At 44.9% G+C, this 25443-nt stretch overlaps 2 protein-coding genes and 1 pseudogene across 3 annotated transcripts; 1 reads left to right on the forward strand and 2 right to left on the reverse strand.

The window, feature by feature from the left end:
• The first annotated feature begins 3951 nt into the window (after positions 1 to 3951).
• On the forward strand, positions 3952 to 5016 carry LOC147981090 (uncharacterized; annotated as a pseudogene).
• Positions 5017 to 8176: 3160 nt separating this feature from the next.
• LOC125545752 (catalytic/ hydrolase) lies at positions 8177 to 11472 on the reverse strand. Its single transcript, XM_048709785.2, has 10 exons — positions 11197 to 11472; positions 11041 to 11112; positions 10313 to 10392; positions 10098 to 10197; positions 9964 to 10017; positions 9777 to 9854; positions 9235 to 9332; positions 9085 to 9142; positions 8619 to 8740; positions 8177 to 8510 (listed from the first exon to the last, which is right to left on the reverse strand). The coding sequence occupies exons 1-10, from the start codon at positions 11428 to 11430 to the stop codon at positions 8354 to 8356; spliced, it is 1053 nt and encodes a 350-aa protein (XP_048565742.2). The 5' UTR covers positions 11431 to 11472; the 3' UTR covers positions 8177 to 8353.
• A 5930-nt stretch (positions 11473 to 17402) lies between these two features.
• LOC125529862 (dynamin-related protein 3B) lies at positions 17403 to 25048 on the reverse strand. 2 transcript variants are annotated; one of them, XM_087513789.1, is made up of 20 exons: positions 24461 to 25048; positions 23417 to 23699; positions 23295 to 23323; positions 23113 to 23214; positions 22232 to 22300; positions 22091 to 22150; positions 21882 to 21995; positions 21660 to 21708; positions 21446 to 21555; positions 21261 to 21353; positions 20901 to 20993; positions 20629 to 20766; positions 20258 to 20368; positions 19572 to 19679; positions 19430 to 19472; positions 19140 to 19288; positions 18906 to 19052; positions 18329 to 18381; positions 18111 to 18210; positions 17403 to 18018 (listed from the first exon to the last, which is right to left on the reverse strand). In XM_087513789.1, exons 1-20 carry the CDS (start codon positions 24857 to 24859, stop codon positions 17824 to 17826), a joined length of 2445 nt encoding a protein of 814 aa, XP_087369915.1. In that variant the 5' UTR covers positions 24860 to 25048; the 3' UTR covers positions 17403 to 17823. The 2 variants fall into 2 exon arrangements, with proteins under 2 accessions (XP_087369915.1, XP_087369914.1); XM_087513788.1 differs by having other exon boundaries at positions 19430 to 19475.
• Positions 25049 to 25443: the final 395 nt, after the last annotated feature.

The following is a 25443-nucleotide window of genomic DNA, read 5'->3' on the forward strand; positions in this document are numbered from 1 at the left end:
TGGATGGCTTCCTCCGTTACGGAGGAACACATCAAAAAGTTGCGCGGAGCCGGATACTTAGCCGCGAATATCGCGCATCGGCTGCCCGCTGCGGGGCAGATCGTCCCTACCCCAGAACCTCATGAGAGGGTAGTTTTCCACCACCACTTCCTCCGTGGACTGGGGTTTCCCCTTCATCCATTCGTCCGTGGTCTCATGTTCTACTACGAGCTGGACTTTCACGATCTGGCCCCGAACTTCATCCTCAACATTTCGGCGTTCATCGTCGTCTGTGAGGCCTTTCTCCGCATCCGCCCCCACTTCGGTCTGTGGCTGAAGACCTTCAATATTAAGCCGTAGGTGGTGGGCGGCCAACAAGCAGAATGCGGCGGAGCCATGGTGGGCAAGATGCCCAATGTTATATGGCTCGAAGGCTCCTTCATGGAGACCATAAAGGGGTGGCAATCGGCGTGGTTCTACATCACCGAGCCGCGCGACACCAACTGGGTGGCTGCCCCCGAATTCTGATCCGGATTCCCTACACGGCTCACTTCCTGGAAAGAGAAGGGCTTGTCGTGGGGTTCATCGGTGGAGCTGGACGGACTCCAGAAATGTATCCTAAACATGGCAAGCAAGAAACTCAAGCTTGTCAACATAGTCCAGGTCATGCTCATCCGCCAGATCCTCCCGTGTCAACAACGATATTTTAACTTGTGGGAGTTCAACTCGACCCGGCACCAAACTCTGAGCGAGCTCTTCGACACGACGCACAAGGACGTCTGGAGGATGCCGTTCAAGGGCGCCGAGGTCCCTCCCTCTCTTACAGAGGACCGCGGGCTAAGCGCGAAGCGCCGAGCGCATTCAGTGAGTTCTATACATCGGGTAGGATTTTTACTTCCCTTTGCTTAACCATGTGCGGGATCTGAGTCTCCACGCCTTTGGCAGGACTAGGTGGAGACGTCGGGGCAGATTAACCCACGCCCGTATTGATGAGAATCCCGTAATAAGGGGGACACGAATTCTGCCTTGACAAGACGTGTCAAAAAATTGCCTCGCATTATGTGCGGGGCTAGTTAAAGGAAACGATTTGAATAATCACCGGGCCATGGCATAACGTCATGTTGCCGAAACATGTCAGCAGATTAGATTTGTGGAAATATTATTCTCTCTACGGTGGAATGTGGAACTTATTTTGCAGGGTCGGACAATATCCTTGTATTCAAATTTTTCCGTGGTGTATTCGGAGGAGGAACCCGCCTTGCAATGCCGAAGACAATACTGCGCGCCGGACTCATCGTCATTGAAGCCTGGTTCAGGGGCTACTAAGGGAGTCCTGGATTAGGGGGTCTCCAGACAGCCGGACTATATCCTTTGGCCGGACTGTTAGACTATGAAGATACAAGATTGAAGACTTCGTCTCATGTCCGGATGGGACTCTACTTGGCGTGGAAGGCAAGCTAGGCAATACAGATATGTATATCTCCTCCTTTGTAACCGACCTTGTGTAACCCTAGCCCTTTCCGGTGTCTATATAAACCGGAGGGTTTTAGTCCATAGGACAACATACAATCAAACCATAGGCTAGCTTCTAGGGTTTAGCCTCTCCGATCTCGTGGTAGATCAACTCTTGTAATACCCATATCATCAAGAATAAATCAAGCAGGACGTAGGGTTTTACCTCCATCAAGAGGGCCCGAACCTGGGTAAAACATCGTGTTCCCTGCCTCCTGTTACCATCCGCCTTAGACGCACAGTTCGGGACCCCCTGCCCGAGATCCGCCGGTTTTGACACCGACACCTATACTAGCAAGTTTCATCGGCACGAAGACCGGAACATAGCAAATGAAGGGGGGGAGGAGATGGCATTTGTGCTCACCAACAAACACAGGGGCGGAGCTCGTCGAACACTAGACCCTCGCAGCGACGAAATAACTGCACATTTAAATCGAAAGATGAGTAACATAGCAAGTATTCGACAACCGACGGCCACATGTACCTCGCACTAACGATACTTGCTATTTACGGTACCATCGACACCGAGGAACCCCCTAACCCGCTCGTTCCCGGGTAAACTAAATAGCAACTACCATCGATGCAAGTTACATGAGGCGGTCGGCGTTGAACACTAGATCCACATCCCACAAGTGAAGCCGGCGCCCGGCGTCCCGTAACAATAGTTCTAGTGGCCGATGACGGTCGAACACCTTGGCGAATTTGTCTGGCAGCCTCTACGATGAGGATTAAAGCCAAGTTTTGAAATTTCAAACAACCAAACCGACTTGAGTTAGTTTGGGTGTTTTAAGTTTCAACACTTAGCTTTCAATCGTCATCTCTGAGGCTGCCAGACAAATTCGCCATGGTGTTCGACCGCCATCGACGCCGAGAACTGTTGCTGCTGGACGCAGGACCCCTGTGTCACTTGTGGGACGTGGATGTAGTATTCGACACCGACGGCCACATGTACCTCGCACTGACGATACTTGCTATTTAGGGTATCATCGACACCGAGGAACCCCCTAATTAACACGCTTGTTTCCGGGTAAACTAAATAGCAGCTACCATCGGTGCAAGTTACATGAGGCGGTCGGCGTTGAACACTAGATCCACATCCCACAAGTGAAGCCGGCGCCCGGCGTCCCGCAACAATAGTTCTGGTGGCCGATGACGGTCAAACACCTTGGCGAATTCGCAATGGTGTTCAACCGCCATCGACGCCGAGAACAGTTGCTTTGGGACGCCGGACGTCGGCGTCACTTGTGGGACGTGGATGTAGTGTCGGGGTGTCTTTTTCTTCTTCTTCTTCTTCTTCTTCTTCTTCTTCTTCTTTCTCTTTTTTCCTTTTCTTCTTCTTCTTGTTCTTCTTCTTCTCCTCCTTCTTCTTTCTCCTCGCCCTCCTCCTCCTTCTCCTCTTCTTCTTCTTCTTCTTCTTCTTCTTCTTCTTCTCCTTTTTCCTCTTCTTAAACCTAGCACTAACCTAAAACAAAACAGGAAAAAAACTCCAGCACTAACCTAAACCTAAAAACTCAAAACTACACCTAAACCTAGCACTAATCTAAACCTAAAAACTCAAAACTACACCTAATTAAACCTAGCACTAACCTAAAACAAAACAAGAAAATAGAGAACAAAAAACGGGAAAAAACAGAAAAAAAAATTACCTCTTGCTCCGGCGAGGTCGGCCGGTGGGGCGGGGCGGCGCAGAGGCCGCGGGGAGGAGGACGGCAACGGGGCGGGGCGGCGCAGGGACCTCGGGGAGGGGTCCGGCACCGGGGCAGCCCGGCGCAGGCCTCTCCGGCGACGGGGCGCGGTGGGGCTCCTATTCGCGGGGGGAGGGTTGGACGGCGACGGGGCTGGCCGGCGGCGGGGGCTGGGTCTGGGGGGCGGGGCTGGCCGGCGACGGCAACAGAGGAGAGAGGCGGGCGCGCGGGAGGGAGAGAGAGAAAGAGAGAGAGGGGAGACGGCTCGGCCCGTTAAGTGGGCCTTATTTGCCGTCTGCTAGCAGACGGCAAAGAGGGCCACCGTTAGGGCTGGCCCACATCTCCTCTTTGTCGTCCGCAAGCGGACGGCAAAGGAGTAACATTGTCGTCTGCTAGCAGACAGCAAAGTAGTCACCCCTTTTGCCATCCGCTAGCAGACGGCAAAGAATCTAACCTAGCCACGCCGTGCCCTGTGGGGCCCACCTGGCTCTTTGTCGTCTGCCGTCTAGCTCTTTGCCGTCAGCTGCCCGGCGGCAAAGAAGCAGCTGACGGCAAATAGTATTTTTGCCATCTGCACTTTCTTTGACGTCCGCTTTGTGGAAGCGGACGACAAAGAGCCTCTTTGTCGTCAGCTGGCAGACGGCAAAATGCAAGATTCCAGTAGTGTATGCTGGTGGTTGTTTATATGCAGATGTCATCGGATAGTGAAAGTGATGATGACACAAATTATGAATGAAAGAAAGTTATGGTTTTCCAATATCAACATGATATGGACATGCGTTGTTCGGGTGTGTCATCCATAGTTGGGAAGTATTGTAAAAGTTGGGTCATGAAGACCGACCCTAGGATATCTAGGTTGAGTGGTTTTGAATGGTTGCAAGAGACTATTGGCACATCCGGAGAGACGTATACAATGTTGAGAATGAATGCAAATGTGTTTTTTGATCTTCATGACATATTGGTGGAGGAGTATGGGTTCGTTACCACTTATGAGTCTCTAGCTATGTTCTTGTGGACCTTGGGGGTGTGTGAATCAAATAGGAGAACCCAAAACCGTTTCAAACATGGAGCGGATACGGTCCACCATAAATTCCATGAGGTTATACAATGTGTGGTCAAGATGTCATCTCACTACATTAGGCCTCAAGACCCTAATTTTCGCATCGTGCATGATAGGATTAAGTGTGAAAAAGGGCTTATCCTCATCTCAAAGACTGCATTGGTGCAATAGATGGGACACATATTAGGGCTTCTATTCCGGAATGACCTTCAAAAGTAAGGTATATTGAAAGAACGGGTGCAACAACTCAGAATGTGATGGCAGTATGCGACTTTGATATGCATTTCACCTACGTTTCAATTGGACAACCGGGTTCTATGCATGATACAAGTGCTTTATTCCATGCAATTGAAAATGACAAGGCCACATTCCCACATCCTCCAAAGGGTTAGCATTTCTTGATATTGCAGCGTATGTAATATATCCTCTAATTCACACGAATGTTTGTTGTTATTGCAACTTATTTATCATAACCTTGAACTCACAATCATGCTTGTCTTTTTTTGTATAGGCAAGTATTACCTAGTAGACGCTGGCTATCCTAACAAGGATGGCTATCTAGCATCGTACAAAGGAGAACGATATCACGTCCCCGACTTCCAGAGAGGTGCGCCCCCAACTACTTCTAACAGGGATCCGGATTGTGTTCCGACTATTTTAGATAGATACAAGTATGTTATTCCTCTAAATGCATCGGATGCTTCAACATCGGCGGAAAGTACTCCTAATATCGATTTGTTTAGGCATGAACTAGCTACCGCCCTTGCTCTTAGTTGGTGAAGTAATCATGCTCATGTCTTTAGATGGGTGGCCATTTTGATTTGCAAACTTATATGCAAATGAAGCTTTTGTTCTATGGCAAAGGACAAGACTTGTTGTTATTCTATATTATATAACTTGTCTTAACTGGGATAACATGTAGTAACTTGTACTGACTACTTTGTACTCTCCCTACTGCTATAACACAGTACATGATTGTAGGATAATGGATAGACTCCACTTGTTTTGGACTCACCCAAAATCGGGCTATAACAGAGTACGTGATTGTAAGATAATTGATAAACTCGACATGTTTTTTACTCACCCAGAATCGGACTGCATGCCTCTCTGTACATCTCTCTGTGCACTAGAAATTCGCAGAACCTAGTGCCTGTGGAAAAAAAAATGAAGTACTTTTCAGCCCAGATGTTCTCTGCCTACTGCCGCCCAGCCCCTTTTATCTCTAAAAACCAAGCCAGGCCCTAGCTGGGCTGATTCCAGCCAGCCCAAGCTATAGCCGAACAGGCCAGCAGCCTCCCCAGCAGGCCAAATCGCTGGGAGAAGCTACGACGTGCAGAATGGTTTCTTTTTCTTTTTTTTTTTTGAAGTCGACGTGCAGAACGCTTCACAAATCGCTAGGTAGAGTAAGAAGCTAGCGGAAAATCCTATACGCCCTCGCTGCGTCGTAATGTCGACGCTTCGCACAGGGAGGGGGTGCGCGAGCGAACGACACAGTGGGCCGGCCCAACTTCTAGCAATGCTTTTTTCTTCTTCTTTTCGTTTTTAGTTATTTCTGTTTCTTTTTTCTTTTCTTCTTTTTTTCTTTTTTCTGCTTGTTTTCTTTCTTTGGTGTGTTATTTCTTTTTCTTTTTCTTTCTTATCTTTTTTTAAAAATATATCAAATTTTGTTTGTGTTTCCATAAAATGTTCAGTTTTCAAAAAAAATGTTCTCAAAATTCAAAAACAGTTCTCTTTACACAAAAAAGTTCAAAACTTTCTAAATTCATATCATGTACCAGATTTCAATTTTTTTGTTCACATTTTCAAAAAATGTTCGCGCTTCCAAATATGTTTGGTATTTTTCAAAAAATTTCTTCGTTTCAAAATTTGTTCTCAATATTCAAAAAATGTTCATGCTTTAAGACATTGTTTGCGCTTCCAAATTTGCTCTCCGTTTCAAAATTTGTTCTCAAGATTCAAAAAAATGGTCATGCTTTAACAAATTCTCCGCGCTTCCAAATTTTTTCGCCGTTTCAAAAATTTTCTCAAGATTAAAAAAATGTTCGTGCTTTTAAAAAATGTTCATGTTCAAATTTTGTTCTCGATTTCAAAATTTTGTTCACTAAATTCAAAAAATGTTCGGGATTTTAAATTTTTGTTCAAAATTAAAAAGTATTCAGAAAGTTTCAACATTTGGTCGTTTTTGTTCATAATTTCTTAATTTGGTCCATAATTGAAAAAAGGTGTTTGAAAGGAATTTTTGTTCGTAATTTCTTAAGCAACGTTCAGTTTTCGCCACTCCTTTAAATACGGCACTACAAGTTAGCCAACAACTATCTTTGGTCGCACTGGCAAAGCTAGTTGCCTGCATAGCAGGAGATCAACGGTTTGACTTCTAGTTCTCGCATCGGCTTATTTTTTGCTCATTTTTCTGCCCGATCGCTCGCTTCTGTTCAGCCGCAATGGGCTGGCCCAGTTCAGGCGCGCCCTGTGCGAAGCGACCGCAATTTGCCGCAGAACGCGGCGAATAGGAGCTCCCGAAGCTAGCTTCAGAAGCTGATTTCGAGAAGTTTTGGAAGTTCAGAGATCAGAACATGCCCTTAGTAGTGATGGAGTAGCGGGATGATGTGTGTAACTTCATCGACGTAGTTGCATGAGTTTGTATGGATTTAAGATATGATAATTGAGGTGTTCGAGTGTGAGAAGGCAAATTTGAGGCTTGACCAGTTAGTGTTCGTGGACACGTCTGGATTCGTCCACGGGCGTTTGAGGGGCTGGATTTGCAAAGCCCGACAGTAGATGCTCTTAGTATCGAAGTCTTGTCGAGACCAAATCAACTGTAAAGATGGATCATAACAACATTTTAGGTGTAGGTGTTTGGAGTTTGCCGCCCCTGGTCATACGCTTGATCATCCACATGTGGTGAGTCAGTCGTTATAAGTGAAGCAAATATTAAAGAGTATTCCCACAAAAAGAATGTTTAAAGAGTAAAGTGTATTTACGTGAAGTGTGACTCTTTTTTATATAATCTTAGTCCTGAACTCTTAATACGGCTATCGTCTGCGCAATCCAACGGCTGCGGAGGCGGCGGAACCGATCGGATCATCACCCGAGAGACACGTAGCACGCACCTCAATCCTGACACTTGAGAAGAAGAAAAATGCATGCCCACACGTGGATCAGTTGAAGTGGAGACAGACTAACAGCTAAAGGGATGCTTGCACCTGAAAAGTTAATTAAATTGTGTCCGGAAAAAGCAGAATCATGGAGAACACATGCTAAGATTACCACAGTGGGAGTAACTTCAGCAGTAACATCGAGTCCAACTCAGCAAATTTGCTTATATGGCAATGAGTTAATGAGGAGATAGGTAGTTTGAGTAACTTAGCTAGTTACTGTAACATCACATGTCCCAATGCAATATGAGTCTATAACCTAATAAATGAGGCTTTGCATGTTACCATACTTATGTTACTACTATGAAGGTAGTAACATAGTCTAGGAATATGTGTATGTTACTAGTGTATGCAACAGGAATTGTATCATAAACTTTGCAATTAGAGTCGCAATACTAATCATCAATCTCATCAACGTACTAATAATGCTGTAATGGAAACATGATACTCATGTAGCAGTAGCACACGTCTTCACACGAACCATGTCAGACTTATCACGGCAAGTACTCGGCACTACAACTAAAGTTTCCCACAGCTTCTTCCATGGTTTTTTTTTAAATAAACTATACCCATCACCGGTTTCATTTAAAGAAAAAAGAAAAATCTGGTCTATTTTTGTGATACAAGTCATTATTTTCCCTATACTATGTACTTCCTCCGTCCGGAAAAGCTTTGTCCCTCAAATGGATGTATCTAGCACCACTGGTGCTAGATACATCCATTTGAGGGACAAAGCTTTTCCGGACGGAGGGAGTACTCTTGTGGGAGGGCAGAAAGGTTCGCAGTAGGAAGAACTATTGAATTTATTAAATCTCTGGAGAAGGGATACACACTTGAACATGACTGTCAAACTGCACAATACCAAACTAGATAGATCCTTCCCCCTTCCAAACAAGGATGGCTAAACTGAACAATACCAAACTGAGCCGCAACACTGTCATGCCTGCCATGCCACATCTCCCTCATGGAGTAACCCATGCACCTTGAAATAGTTGGCTTACTGTTTTGCCTAAAATCCACTCCAGATCTGAAGACGAAACAGCTGCCTTGCCAGCGACATGAGAGATTGCCTCCTTTGCTCCCTTGTAGCCACATTCGGGAACGACGTAGGGGAAGTCACTGCAAAGAAGAATCCCAGAATATACCATCACACTCATGGAGCTATAGGCGTATAGTGAAAATAGTCTGATGCGATGAAACTCCCATTGATGCGCTGATTGAACTCACCTTCCCCACATTATTCGGTTAGCTCCATAGCTGGAGATCACCCGAGAAAGAAGTTGAGACGTGTCCTCATACGGATAAGCTTCTCTTGTGATCCGGAAAAGAGCACTGTATTTGACGTAAACCTGTTGAAGTCAAGTAATGCGTCATTGCTTCTGCTCATTCAGGCCCCAGACATCATTCTATCTCTTTGCCTTAATTCTTAGTACAGTCACTTGACTATCACCAAGTTACTCCACCTCACGAAATGTTTTTGTTAATCCCTGATCCCTTTGTTCTGGTACTAGAAAATACCAATACTAGCTTTGACATATACTAGAAATATTCCCGCATAAAAAAAGATAAATACTGGAAAGAGCTAACTTGCACAAGATTTATTTTTCAGAGACTATTCATAATCATGCAAGAATATGAATCAGAGTTAGTTGAGCTGACTGTACAAGGGAACAGAATTAAGGAAGGTAGGTACCTGTGGGAATCTGGATAAGTTTAGAAATGAAGAGAATGCCTTTTCTTCATCATCATTCCTGCATGTTGATGCAGAAGAAGTTAATACAGACGACAACATGGTGAGAATTAAATTCTTCCAGTTTATGAACAAGCAGACACACAAGCTTACGTTGGTGGCTTGCAGAAAGCCATGTGATCAAATATAACAGTAGTTGCAGGATAATCCGTACACAGCTCCTCTATTTCCTGAATATATGAACTGATCCCCTGCATGAACAAGAACAATAAAGAATAGGAAAATATCAAGTTCATCAAACAGAAGATTTGAATTCTTTTACGAAGTAGCCGGGGATTTACATTTCAGCGGATACTAACACATAACCGTAACTACTCCCTCCGTCCTCTAGTGTAGTGTCAAAAACGCTCTTATATTATGGGACGGATGGAGTAGCTTTTAATATTGCATCAGTTCTAGCTGCTTAGTGACACAACCAATGATCTCAAGCGTGCATTTTTTTTTTGGCTGGAACCTTACTGGAGCCCATGATGTGAACTAATCTTCTGTCAATCTGCTAATTGTTTTATGTAATTACAAAGTTTATAACCACTAGCAAATTTGCAGCAGAAACGCATAATACGAAACCTAAAATTCAAGTGCAGCCATTACATATTTGAGTACACATGCATATAGCATAGGAATGTTTTTTTTACCTTCATCACCATTATTCCAACTGGTGCTCCAAGTTCTCCAGCCTTGGCAAACAATGACCTCCCGACCTCATTAGTCATCTATTTATATGATAAATTTTGTGTTCACAGTCATCTATGCTCGTAAAGCAAAATTCAGAAGTACAAGAAAGCTGCTTCTACAATAAAGCATAGTTACACATTTGCAAACCTTTTGACCTGAAGGCCATAAGTTCGGGTTGAAACGGACAGCACGGTATTTTTCCTGGTGAGAAGCAAATGAAATGCATGTTAGAAAGTAGGATGGACCTTTTTTTATGCTCAGAAAGTTCAAAAAGATTGTACTTGCACAATCAGATGTTCAAGCTGTTTAATGCCGCTCCCATCATCTGCAGGATTTGCGAGGCAGCAACCAATAAATTTTGATGGATACTTCTTCAACACACTACAGAGAAAAATTATAATGCTGAGACATATGAAAGCAGGAATTTCACTGAACTTTTCATATAGATACAAATCATATGACTAGTACAGTTGATATGGATGCAAGAAAAGTTTACCTAGTCACTAAAGAGTGATCAAACATATGATTAATAGGTTGAACAATGAGTGCGCCATCAACTCCAGCTTCATCCATACACTAGGGGAAAGAGAAACAAGTTCAAAATAATAATCTGACCGGCATATTAGTCTGAAGTCTCAACAGTTTAATAAAAGAGAAGTGCCGGAATAAAATATGAAACCCATGTTGGAATTAATATTTGCAATACACAGTTAGCAGCTAAGAAACAGAGGTCCTGTCGATACTCGATACACAGAAATTGGGAAGGGGGCATTGGGTGTTTCTTTTCCTCGTCAAATTGCCAAGCTCCAAATAGCTAATTTAGGGCATCTCTAGCCGATCTCTTATAATTTAACTCCTTATATGCCTCCTTATACTTAACTCCTTATAATTCGAGGAGTTAAACGGTGGCTGGAGGACCTAACCGAATTCTCAAATTTAACTCCCTATAGCTTACATTTGGTTCACGCATTCCGTCGAACACTTGCAATGCAGCACTCGACGCACACTAAACCTATGGAACAAGAAAAAGAGGGCACCTCAGCACCCTATGGTCTATGCATTTGTTCAGCCAAATAACCAGTACCACGCAACCATGCCCCAATTATCAGAGAAAACTAAATCATTCCAGGATGCGGTCTACTATCATCATATCCATCTACTGACTACTTTCTTTCGATGAACCATCCAAAGCTACATCCACAAGCAAAGAGGAACAGTGGAGACCTCGAGCAAGAAGTCCACATCACCCCGGAGCGTCGGCTCCTGGCCCGGGAAAAAAGGGTAATTCTCGGCAGCCTGCACAACCACATAAATCTCATCAAGGAAAGGGCCAACAATTGGGAATTGGTGTACGTCCGTCCGTGGGGTGCCTTTTTTTACCTGCAGCGGCGAGGCCCAGACGTGGAGGTGGGAGTCCACGACCTTGCACGGAGCGGAGCCGGCCTTGCCGGAGGCGGCCATGGCGGCGGCGCAAATGGCGGGTGTGGAGGAGAGGAGCAGCCTCCTCCTCGTTGTCGCGGGTGTGGGTAGGATAGATGATAGCAGAGTGCGGGAGGTGGTGGCCAGCGGGGACAGGAATCTGTAGGGCGCGGCCGCTGCTGATGAGGAGGCCATTAAAGCCGAGGGATGGTGGTGGCCTCTGGTCTGGTGTGGTGTCAGGTTTTATGTGAGTGTGGTGTTTTTCCTTCTTCTTTCAAACACAAACAAACTTGAAAATGATCAAAATTCATATTTGTATGTTTCATAAGCATTTTAAAAAATATATACATAGACTTTTTTTGTGAGAAAATGCAAATATACCTGACATAACGTACAAGTGTGTAAATTTTCAGAATGAAATACATAAAAATGAGTGCTACATAAAAAACAAGTACGCGGCATTTTAGTACATGCACTATTCATCCTAAAAGTCCACGGTTTTTTTTTGGAATAACTTGCATTTCAAGTTATTTCATCATGAGATTTTTGTCACATTTCTAGTTCTGGTATGACCTAGACTAGCTAGTTATGTGTGCATCATGTTTATATTTAAATAAATTTAAATTGGGGACATGTGAAAGCCTCAGAAATCATTTCTGAAAAGGACCAAGATAAAAATTGCTTCAAATAAGTCCAAGAAAATGTTCCTGTGAATCTCTGAAAATATTGACAAGGGATAAAATTCAAACCAATATTTTTAGAATCTCAGAAACAATTATTTGGGGCCTTTGAATTAATCCAATAAATATTTGAATTGGATCTATATTTATTATATAATAAATATATGTTCAATAATTCTGAAAATTGTTGTGTGGCTTTGGATAAGACCACTTAACTTACACAATTATTTTCATGAAGTTTCAAATTGATTTGGTATTTAAATCAAATCAAAACAAACAGCAGAAAATTAGAAAACAGAAAACAGAAAGGTTTAGAAAGAGAGAGAGGGAATACCTGGCGCTTACCTGGCCGGCCTGCAGAGCCACCAGGCCCATCTGCCAATCGTCTCCCACCTCTTGCCAATGGATAGGAGGGCGCGTGCTCGCCGCGCGCCAGCACACGCGCGAGGCCACCTCCTACTTCTGCCGACACAGGAAAGGCTCCAGAAGCCGCCACGCGCCACCCCGGTCCCTCTCGCCTGCCGCTCGTCCTCATCCCCTTCTCTGTCTTGCTCTTCTCCCCACAGCCGAGCGCTGTCGTCGCCACCGACGCCGTTCGCCGCGGCCACAGCCACCGCCTCACCTTCCCGACGCATCCCAAAGCTCCGCCTCGACCTACTCTTCCCCCTCACCGCGCCAAGCGACGCCGGGAGCCCTGCAGTGACGCCCTCGCCGTCGTCTTCTTCCACCGAACGCCGGAGATCGGCTTCGTCGTTTCACCCGCACCGGACCGCCCCCGAGCCCACTGACCGTCCCTGCGTGTTCTCTATGAGCCCCCGCATCTTTTTCCCCTCCTCCCCTGCTCACGACTGTGCGGTAGCCGCCGTCTCCATGAGCTCCAAAGCTCGCCGCCGCCATACCTCATCGCCGCCGTGGGCTGAGCTCGAACCGCTCGCGGCCGTGCACCTAAACGTGCTCCTGGTGCCTCCAGGAGGCCAAAGCAGCCACCAGATGGCCCCATAGCACCTCGTAGCCCCGTGCCCGCATGCGCCCGTACTCCGGCCGCCGCCCGGCTCGCCGCCACCGTCGCTACACGCCACCCCAGCACCTACCGCTGCCACCACTTGATGCGCGCCACTGCGTGCATTCGAACGCAATAGACCGTGACCAAAATGATGCCCTGTGGCTCATTTCCTAGCCCCTCCGCTGCGCCTGTCGTCGCCGGCGTCGAGCCGCCGGCGAGTTGACCTCGTTTCCCCTGGGTCAACGACCGATGTGCCCAGGCCCTTGCTTAAGGTTTAATTAGTGCTAATTAACTTAGTTAACCCACTGACTCGCTGACATGTGGGCCCAGCCCTGGTGACATTTAGTTAGTGTTAGCTTAGCGCTAATTAACTCAGTTAATTAACTGAGTCACTGACCAGCGGGCCCCACTGGTCAGGTTTGATCTGGACCGGGTCAGTTGACCTGCTGAGGTCAGCATGACGCAATGCTGACACAGTAATAGGCTTTTCTGGATTTATTCTTATTCAGGAAATTCTAGAAAATAGCTAAAACTTCTAAAATTCATAGAAATTAATCTGTAACTCAGAATGAAATAAGTTATATATGAAAAATGATCAGAAAATCCAATCTATCCATCTGTACTGGTTTCATGCATGTTAGAGCAACTTAACCTTGTTGTTTAGGTCAAACATGTTAATGCACTTATATGAACCCATAACTTGAGTTTGTATTTGAATCTTGGGTTCAAATAAGCTCAAAACCTTTTGGTTGTAGTTGCATTAGCCCAACACACTCATATTGCCATGTCATAATCATGCATCATATTGTGCATTGCATTGATTGTGTTTCCTCTCTGTTGTCGGTGATTGTCCCCTCTCGATAGACGTATCCCGACGATGAGTTCGATGACACCGATGAAGAACTATACTATCTTCAGAAGTGCCAGGCAAGCAAAACCCCCTTGTTCATTCCGATACAATCCCACTCTCTCGCTCCTGCTCTCTTTTACTGCATTAGGACAACAACGATTCAATTGTTACATGCTGCGGTAGTTGAACCTCTTTCCCCTGCATGACCTGTCATTGCCACAGTAAATAGATGAAACCCACTAGCATGAGTAGGAGTTGTTTGAGCCCTGATGTGCCTACTAATTCATGTTTGTTTGTCATGCCTGCTATTGCTTAGAGTTGTGTCAGGTCTGATTCATCGGGGATGAATTGGAAAGTTGTGAACATGTCCTACTGTGTGTGAGCTAAGTGTGTTGAACATGATTTGGTAAAGGTATCGATGAGAGGCCATGTAGGAGTACATGGTGGGTTGTTTCATTGGAACCGTCCTTAAGCACTGAGATCTGTATGTGTGATTTAAGAATCAGCTACTACCATGCATTGGGATCCTTAATTGACCCTCTCGGCTTCTTAACCACCATAGTCCTCTGTCTAGGAGTTGCAACTAGTTTCTGGTGTTTATAGGATATGTGTTGGTGGCCGTGCGTAGCGCTGACCCCAGGGGTGGGCTATGATGCGGTAGATACACCATGGCCGGGCATGCCGGGCGCCCGTTTGGTGTCTCGAAACCCTGTACACACCGTTCGGGGCCGTATGAGGAAACCTCGGCCGGACTCCCTGCGGATGGAACCTGGATAGGCGATAAACCTGGACTAGAGACTTGAGTGTTTAGGTAGGCCATGGCCGACACCCTCGTTGGGCTTCCGCTTGAAGGTTGTCGAGTACATGTCGTGTAAACGGCGGTAAGTGGTGAGAGCGTGGGTGAAGAAGTACACCCCTGCAGGGTTAACATCATCTATTCAAACAGCCACGTCCGCGGTAAAGGACTACTTGGTTGCCTATACAGTTCATAGACAAGTGAAAGTGGATACTCTAAAATGCGCAAGATAAGCGTGAGTGCTATGGATGGCCTTCTCATAGGGAGACGGGAGCGGATCCATAGTGGTGTATTAATATGGTGAATATGTGGACTCGTGTGCGCCACCTCAAAAGAGTTGCTTGCAGTCGTAGTTCAGGTTAGTCACTGAGTCAAAGCTGGCTTGCTGCAGTTAAACTCCACTACCCCCTTTGTTGATACCGATGCATCTGTAGTTAGCTCTGATGTAAGTCTTGCTGGGTACATTTGTACTCACGTTTGCTTAATTTATATTTTGCGGAGAGACTTCAGTCTCGCTAATAGTTTCACGTGGACTTTGACATTTAGCTTGTTACCTCAGCTACGATCTTGTGCCCTCGGCAGGATCTGGTAGATAGTCAGACTTCTCAGCCTTTTTCATTTGTAGATGTCTGTACTCAGAAATGTTAAGTTTCCGCATGTGCTTTGACTTGTATGCTCTGAATGTTGGGTCATGAGACCAGTGTTTGTAATATCTCGCTCCTCGGAGTCTGATGAATAAATACTTAAGTCGTAGAGTTATGTTGTGATGACATGTTGTATTTACACATATCGAGCATATTGTGTGTATGATTGAAATGTTTGGTATGTGTGGGATCCGACAACCTAATTGTTTATCCTTCGTAGCCTCTCTTATGAGGAAATGTAGTCTTGTGCTTCCATGGGCCATAGTAGTCCGCTACAGCCCGGTTCACCGGAGTCCTGCTAGCCCAGTACTACTACTACTCCGGAACACTTGACTGGCCGGCATGTGATTCACTTCGTTTCTGTGTCTGTCCCTTCGAGGAAATGTCACGCGGTGACATCCGGAGTCCTGTTAGCCCAGTGCTACAGCCCGGATTCGCACGCTGTTGACCGGCATGCTCGATGTTGATTCATGTATGTCTGTCCCCGTAAGTTAGTGCCACTTTGGGTTCACGACTAGTCATGTCGGCCCGGATTCTCTGTCATATGGATGCTAGCGACACTATCATATACGTGAGCCAAAAGGTGCAACGGTTCCGGGCCATGGTAAGGCGACACCCGTGGAAATACCGTGCGTGAGGCCGCAAAGTGATATGAGGTGTTACCGGCTAGATCGATGTGACTTGGAATCGAGGTCTTGACAATTTTACATATATGCACTTCAAAAAGTGAAATTTGAATTTTAGTACATGTTTTTTTTACAAATTTTTCTGGATTTTTTTGAAACTGAGAAATTTAAATTTTGAATTTTTAAAAGTTCCGGCCTCCATGAAGGCCGGCCTTCAAAACTCCCTACTCGAACAAAGTACTTTATTCATATAAGAAAGATACACATGTAGTGTGACATAACGGGCTTTGTAAAACAGAAAAATAATAACCCTTAACCCCAACGAGTTGCTGTTGACGAGAACCACCCAAGCCGAGAAGAACATCGCTGCAGTGATGTTTGACGCTTCAAACCCCAAAGATCACGCATACCCTAGGTCGGCCGGAACAAATTCACTATTTAACTGGTTCCCTCGCTCCACTCGACCGACCGCTAGCTCGCCAACAGTACGAATGTAAATAATACGAATAATTTCAACGGATATGATTGCAGATACGAATTTTGAATTACCTGATATGATATCTATAATTATCCAATGGATATTTTTGCCATGGATTGTACCAAAGTGTCCCATGCCTTCCATGCCATCACCTCCCATGGCACTCATGTTGCCTCTCATGCTTCCTGTGCCACCTTCCATTACGCTCATCAAACCACTTATGAATCCTCACGTTCCTTCCATTGCACCTCTCAATACACCTCACATGTCGCCACCCATCGCACCTCCCATGCCGCCACCCATAATGTTTATGTTCATCGTCATCATCATGGACTTCCTCGCCAACATTTGATCTTTACATAGCTCAACATAAGCCTTTTGCTTCGTGTCAAGACCTTTTTTTTCTTCTTTCTCCTCGGTCGCCTTGAGAGATCCTCAGGCGCCACCTTCCTCTCCTCTAGCTCCACCTTGCATTGCTTGGTCGTCGCCCTCTTCTCCTCGGCGGTCGCCCTCTCCTCATTAGCCGTCTTCCATAGCTCGGCCGCAGCCCTCTCCTCTATTTTCTTCAACACAAGAGCATCTTCTCCTTGCATCCTCCTTTCTTGCCGAGGCTCTGTCGAACATGACAAGGAGGGCTCCTTGCATCCTCCTTTCTTGCCGAGGCTCTGTCGAACATGACAAGGAGGGCAGGAGCAACGGCAATCGTTGCGGGGTCAGGCACGATGTCAAATGCCGGCAAGGGAGGCGGGGAGCCAGTCATGTGCGCGCGGGAGGGGGGGGGGGGGGGGTATGACAACCACGGAAGTACCATATATTTGCATTACTTGAAGCCTCTTATTTGGCTGCCCATAATTTTTACACTATTATAGGGCGGCTATTGGAGATGCTTTAACTTCTCTGAGTGGAAGGGGGATTGGTCCCCAGAATTCTTCAAACGAGGAAATCAAAAGGAGAGGGGGTGGATTCATAGTCCAGCGTAAAAAGAGAAAAGAAACGCACGTTCTCATCAGAAAACTGTCCCGAAAAAGAATCATGGAGTGCTGCGACAATCATCAGGATAACTAATCATCATGGGGTAACGAAAATATCATATCCGATGCACAAAAAACATATTCATGTAGCACAACCTCTTCGCATCTTAACACGAACCATGTCAGACTTATCACGGCAAAACCAACCGTGTTTAGATACAAGTACTTGGCACTAAAACTAAAGGTTCCCATAGCTTCTTCCATGGGTTTAAAACAAAAATCTATACCCATCACCGGTTTCATTTTAAGTCGAAATGATTGGGCAGTGATATACTGTACAAGAGGGCACATGGCAAAAATTTGGCACCACGCCAATGCTTTCGTTGGGCGCAACACTAAAAAGAATAGCAATGGCTAGAGAAAAAACATATATCTATTGGGTACCGAACTGACAAACCCAAAGGCGGAATGATGTGTTGCTACCAGCACATCCGCTGGCTCAATCACTACTAATCCGGGGGATGATCGTGAAAGGCAATATCAAAACCCATTGCCACTGAAAGGTTGTTGCTGCTCCCCAGAGTGGCTTGATTTCCTAGGCCTTGTTTGCTTCGGAGTCGAATATGGTGAGCTTCCATCGTAAACCCCATGGACCCGTGGTAGACCCGTCGCATCAGAATCCAGGGAATAGCCCCTCTCAACTGTCTCCGCTTCAAGCGGTATCTCGTCCAAAGTCTGCATCAAGAAACACAAGGCACAAAACAGGTCAGATCAAGTATAGTGCGTGACATAATTAGATGGAGATCCGACCAGTTGCGGAAACATACTTTGTAGGCTTGCTGAAGGACCTTAAGAGTATCGCGTATCTGCCTCCTCTTTGTGGTTATTTCGTCAGGTTCTCTGAGAATGTCCCCAAAGAGCTCTTCTCTGCATTGGTATATATGTAAGTATCAATAACTATAATGTACAGCAGCAACAGGAACTAATTTTGCTCTGTTCACCAGACATCATTCAAAATTTCAAGAGTACAAAGTGCCTTCCTCACCTATAAAGGGTAGTTATAAGGAAATTATGCAGCTCCCTTTTCGTGTGATTAACCTGCAAGACAAATCAATCCCTTAAAGAACTGAACTGAAAAACACAACATACTTGGTACTAAGCATTCTGTGCAGCTTCCAGCCACTATGGACTGAGTCACAAGGAAAAGAAAGAATGGAAGAGATCTGATCAAATCCACATCTTTCTAAACAAAAATGTGTTTTAGAGCAATCTGTGCAATCAAGCTCACAATTAAAACAAATGCTTAAATTAAGAGGAAAATTTAATCATGCTGCAAAGCCACATTAATAACCGTGCCCAACAGTGTTTGATAATGCCTCCCAGGGTGTTGAACCTTGCTTGGCAGTAACTGAGACCAGAACATTGCTGGGTTTAATATTTACATTGCTGTGTTTAATATTTATGTACTGTCCCTCTTCTATGCTTACTATGCAACTATGGAAATGGTACAAAAAGAACGTACACAGAAACAGTCATCATACCAGAAAATATAACAGATTGTGCACACAAAAAAAGGTGCAGTAGGCACTCTTAAGTAAATAATTGAGTTGCAAGAATCTTACCAGAAAATGCATAATTGCTTTTGGTACAAAATCCTCGACATTTTTCCTGACTATATTGTAGTATGACTGCAGCAGCAATTTTGTGATTGCTATTTCAAGGTCCTCCTGCTCAGAATGACTTTCTGAAGGCTTGAGGACTAGCGGTGGCTGTTTCACAATGGTCTCCATCAATCACTTAACACGTTCAAATAACACTGGTAGAAAAACTAAAAGGGCATGAATAAGATAGCTCACCTCTTTTAACTGTATTGAAGAGAATGAATGTTCCAGGTTGGGAGTAGCTGAAGCATAAGATTTGTTCGTTGAACCACCTCTTGCTGAAGAAGGTGCGCGGTCTTCGCTTGAGGTGAATATTGAGCCCCAAAAAGAAGTGCTTCCACTACCTGGAAAATAAGCGGTTAAGTAAAATGGGCTGAGGTGGAATTGTACTACTCTTCCAAAAAACACTAAGCTGACATACTGCACTCCAATATAGCAGCATATACATAATCAAAGATACATATCATTTCTAAGACACCCCTTACCTGAAGAACCTGGTCTCTCTGCCTCAGCAGCCGATCGTACCCCCTGCTAATAATGACCACAACAGCAAAGGAGCACAATCTCAGAAACACTCCACCAAATCAGTAGTAACCTTGCTGATTAAAAAATAGCAAGGCAAAAAACCTGGATCTGGTCGGTGATAACTCCATTTACACCAGTGGTTCTACCCAATAATGCACGTGCTTTTTGGGTTTTTTCAGAAGCCTGTGGCCTATCTGCATCTACTCCATCCTGCAATGTAGTACTGTTAAATACTAGGGTGTAGCTCAAAAAATGTGGACTGGTTCGAATTACATATGTAGCTAATGAGTGACAAGAGCATAACTTAGTAAGAGAACATTCATCTGTATATCAACTTGCTAAAGCGTGCCAAAAATATAAATCACATGCCCAAAATCCTTATATAGCACCAGAAATTCTAACATGTACAGCTAGAGTTGGTGTGGCATCCACGCCTTCTCCAAATGATATAAATGGTACACTGACATGTTGATGTGATGATATCCACTGTGGTGGAGCATATAACAGGGTCATCATGAATTGCACTGAGATCATTATAATGAAAAATTCAACATAGTAGAAACATTTATTGAATAATTTCCAGTTTAGCTATATATTTATAGGAATCTTGCCATCGTATATAAGAAACACTATATGCAAATGCATCACTAATTAAGTCTTCTTATAATTCCAAGTTCTGACAGTACATGTCAGTAAGAAATGGAAGCAGTGTGTATCAGTTAAAAAACTCATTTACAAGGCATCACTTGCATAAATTACTTATCTAATACTTAAAAACATATACATACTCTTCTAACCACTGTTGCAGGCAATCTAGCGGCTCTGACTTGTTGCTGTGCTTGTTCTACAGCCTTGCTACCACCGATGAAACTTGGGTGAGATGTGTTTATGTAATCGGCCTGCACAGTTAATATCATCTCAAGTAAAAATAATGAAAAAAGACCAGATATCAGAACAACGAAGGAATAACAAAGGGAACAAATTAATCAGAGCAGAGACTCGCAATAATTTTACAAAATAATCGGTGTTGGGGCTATTAAATAAGAGACGCAGAATTGTGGAGGTGTTTTCATCACTGTATACGGAAGCTCAAGTCAAATAGGGTCAATTCTCATATGTGTTTGTTAGTAGAATCCTTATAAGGCAAGACAGTGTTTACCTCCATCTCAATTATGTGTGCTATCATATCTTGTGCTGGCTTAAGCCCATCCCGTAGAAACTTCCCAATTACTTCATCCATGCTCCTTCTGAGTATAGGAAACTGCTGCAGCTCATTGCTAAGGCAACGGTGGCTCATCTACAGCAGAACAGAAGTTAGCAAGAGAAGTAATAAAATATAGAAAGCTGAAAGTTATTTAACGTTATGTGCAAATTTAACCAAATAGATGCTTAAATTTCAGTTTCCAAGATTTTACAGCTGGACTGACATACCTTAACCAGTTCCTCATATATGAAATCTGCACACTGCAGACTTGGATCAAGCAATCTACTGATTTGCCTGCGCACAAGGACTTCAAATGGCACCTGACAATTTTTTAGCAAAATGAATTATTATCAGCTCAAATGACCAGTATCCAAACCATCTACTCCCTCCTTTCCTAAATATTTGTCTTTCTAGAGATTTCAACAAGTGACTACATACGGAGCAAAATGAGTGAATCTACACTCTAAAATATGTCTATATACATCCGTATGTGGCAGTCCATTTGAAATCTCTAAAAAGACAAATATTTAGGACCGGAGGGAGTATATTAACACAATTCTTACGCGAAGGGCACAAGTCCATCATACCTCAGGTACAAACAAAGCACTCCTAGGACCAGTTGCATTCTGTATAGCCATGCGGATATCTTCATCAGTGACATCCTCGCAAGGGTCAACACCCTATAAAAGACAGAGCTTAGATCTTAATGATAATGGATATGATGAATGCTATGATGTAGCATAACGGAAGATTTGGCAACAAAATTACAAACCTCTAAGCTTTTGACAAAGATAGATTGAAAAATATAGTGAATTCTTGCTCCACCAGAAAGCTCGATTGTTGATATATCTTCATTTTTTCCTTCTACCATAGACGAGAAAGCTGCAGCACACACATGTTATTTAGATTTACAAATAACGAAATATAGCATAATATACATGACTGAAGCAAAGGAGCCAGGAAGGTGGTCATGGTTCAGTTATTACCATCACAGTATTTAGCTAGAATGTTCAAAAGCTTAGCGCCTTGCCCAGCCTGCAAAGATGAAACATAGGGATTGATCATCAAGGCAAAGACCAAAAGAATAACAGAAGCATGATTAAGCAACCAGATTTTACTAGCTGCTAAACCAACCTACTCATATACAAATGTTAACAAAAGAGGTATGTTTCTTATCACTTTGACCAAATAAAATTAATTCACCAGACCTTGGACTCGACTGGGTCACCATAAAAGGCATGCTCCTTAGCAATAGCTGTCAATTGAGAACTTATGCGAGCCTTCAGTCCAGGCAGAATAGTTCTTATATGTTGGACCAAGATCTGAAACCATGTAGATGTATTATTAGTTAAATCACAGCATAAATCTGAAAGTCATATAACATGGGATACAACAGACATCCGCTTCACCAAAATACCTGGTTTAGCTTCTTTGCTAACTGTGGTATCCCACAGTGCTTAGCAAGACCGTTGTATGCCTGAAATGAGTTACATTTCAGAATGATGAAATAAAAAGAAGAACACAAACTGAAGAAACAGTGGACTTCACTGCAGCATACCGGATGAGTACGGAAGAAACTTTCTTCTCGGGCCAGAGCCTGCTTGACACTGACATCTGAATTGATATCCTACATCATTTAGCACAATATACATTAGAAAACTATATAAATGAAAAGGAAGAAAACTTATGTATCACCAAAGACAGTGCTGTGCAATAACAAATTACGTTCAAGACATTCCTACAATCAATACTTACTAGCACAGCATTCTGAAAATGATCTTTGATACACGCTCCGTTCCTAAATACAAGTCTTTTTAGATATTTCAATGTGGACTACATACCAAGGAAAATGAGTGAATCTACACTCTAAAATGCGTCTATATACATTCGTATGTAGTTCCTATTGAAATCTATAAAAAGACTTGTATTTAGAAACGGAGGGAGTACATATAAATAGGGGGCTGTTTGGATTGGAGCCCTGGGCTGCCCGTCCAAAACATTGGTCGTTGACCAGATTTCGTTGCCCGTTTGGATGACTACCCAAAAATTGGCGCGCCCAGACCACCTCAGTTTCTCTAGTTCAATCCTACGCCAATTCGTTGGCGAGTTATCGGCGGCAGATTCGCTCGCCAATCTTTTGGCTAGCCCAGGTTTGGCGGGGCTGGCAATGGCACGAACCAAACAGCCCCTAGGTGTTAAGTTCGCCATTTCTTTTACACCAGGTGTTAAATTCACCTAAGTTAGTTAGGGTTGTTAACAACTATTTATCGACAGGCAACAGTCCACAATGACACAAAATTAGTAAATTACTTCATCTGAAAATGAGCACAGCGACCACAAAGTTGGGCCACTACCAAACTTGCAAAAGAAAGCGATGTCATGAGGATATTAAGTTATTGATGCATGATCCTTAAACTAGCATGCTGCAAACTGAAGTACCTGCTGGCTGCGGTTTACGACACCAACATAACCAAGTCGTAATGGGATGACATTTCCCAACAAAAAATTCCGGGCATCAGTGCCCCTGTCCATTATGTCCAACTGGAAGAAAACAGAAGAGCAGTACAGATCAGAAGTTGGGTGACATTTAAAGGAGTATATTTTAAGGTTCAGGGGCAAACCTTTGTGATAACACCAATTGTTCGAGAACCTACATGAACAAAGAATCCACCAAGTAAGATTTGCATCTTAACAGAAATGGGGTCTATCAAACTAAACACATGACTTCGAGAGGCATACATACCATCAGGATCAGCTTGCCGAGCCATTTGAAGAGCATCAGAGTTCGCTAAATCTGCATTTGCTGGAGAAACAGCCAATATGATGCATGTCTTGTGCTTGATATATGACAATATCATAGTCCTTATTCTGGCCTCGATGTCAGTTGGTTGGTCACCAACTGGCACCTTGGTAATTCCAGGCAGATCGACCAAAGTGATGTTGAGAACATTTGGCGAATAGATCTTCAGACGTATCTGCCTATCTGAGACGCCCTTGTTACCGCCAGCCTCCCTGTCCGTTTCTGCCTGCATCGATGTTGAGTTTTATCATTAACAGGTATTACCATGATTCTAGTTATTAAAACCAAGTCAGTGCACTACACGATTCTCTGCCCCAGATTATAATTTGTCACTAAACTTTCCAGCACTTTCTTTCAAACAAAGAATAGAGTAATTGAACAGTATCAGCCGTTGGATCAACGTCACTGAATATACACAGCAATAATAAAATTTCCAAACAATACTATCATTCGAGGATACCGTTAAGACGTTCAATGTTCAAACGAACAATATACCCCAGAATGCAGCAATACATAAAGGGCACTACATATATCCAAAAGAGGGCAAACCATAGGCTGTAGAAACAACCACAACCACTAAAACTAAAATCGCCCCAGAAAGCAGCATGGACCTAGCATCAGCACAACCAAATCATGATACGGTGCCAAATAACTGGAATTACCACAATGCCTACCCAAAAGCATCATCTCCCAACCCAAAAAATATGGCAAGGCAGCAACAGCTGTGCTATAGCATATAATATACTCATCAAAAACCGCCACCAGCTTGGGCATGATTCGTCCAAACAACCACCAGCACCGCAACTACACAATCGTCTGCAACCCCGTTAATTAATCGGCCGCAATGCAGTACTAGAGCTACCATGCTCGCGAGCACGCCAACCGCATGACCAAATCAACCTAGCTACCATCGGGTCCCCGTTCCATCTGCGGAGACGGACGGATTAACAGGAAGGAGGGGGGGGGGGGGGGGGGGGGGGGGCGGACCTGGATCTCGCGCCGGATGTCGGGGAACTCGTAGAAGCGGCGGCCGGGGTGGTGCAGGAACTCGCCCCACTCGTCCCTCTCGGCGTCGGCGGGGCGGCGCGGCTGGTGCACGAGCTGCAGCACGAGCGGGCGGCGCGTGCAGATGTCGGAGCCGCGCGGGAGGAAGTCGCGGCCGACGAGCGCCTCGAGGACGCTCGACTTGCCGCTGCTCTGGCTGCCGACGACGGCCACCTGCGGCAGGTCGATGGTGGAGCTGCTCCCCAGCTGCGAGAAGATGTCCTGCAGCTTGTTGACGATCGGGATCACCGAGGAGCCCACCACCGCCGCGGCCTCGGCCGCCGCCGCCGCGGCCGGCGACGGCGCGGAGGCGGCGGAGGAGCTGTAGTGGTCGTCGGCCATGCGCCCGCCTCTAGGGTTTTGGGGCGGGAGGGGGGGAGGGGAATCCCTAGATCGAGAGGGGGAGGGGGAGCTCGGCGGCGTCCGATTTGGTTCCCCTCTCTGTCTCTGTATTTTCTGTGGGGCTGCGGATTCGAATCGGGAGGTGTCGAGGGGGTATCCCGTATTGGGGCGGTCGGGGTCGGGTCGGGGGAAGGAGAGGAGAGGGGAGGCGGGCGGGCGAATTGACCTTTATAGCCCCCATCTTCTTGGCTTAGGGAGCAAGAAGAACGTGGTTCGTTTTCGGGCATCCGATCCAGCCGATGGAATGATGGGTCATCCATCCGTCGTGGTCGTGCTCTTGCCGTTTGCCTCGCCGTCAGTCCTGCACTTTTGCTTGCAGAGGAAGACACCGGGAGCTGTTTTGGTTCGGATAAGTCAGTGAACACCGTTTTCGGGAGTAGTTTTAATCGCCAACAAGTTATCTATTGTACTCGCAGTAGATAATTTGATTAACTGGGTAATTATGTACAAGTAGCACTACATCTCTTTGTGCGAGCCATACTTAATTGTTTACATGACCTGACATGCAAGAACGATGTGTCATC

Source organism: Triticum urartu, chromosome 3A (genome assembly GCF_056163025.1).
Source record: "Triticum urartu cultivar PI428250 chromosome 3A, HENAU_Tu73, whole genome shotgun sequence".
Taxonomy (NCBI): domain Eukaryota; kingdom Viridiplantae; phylum Streptophyta; class Magnoliopsida; order Poales; family Poaceae; genus Triticum; species Triticum urartu.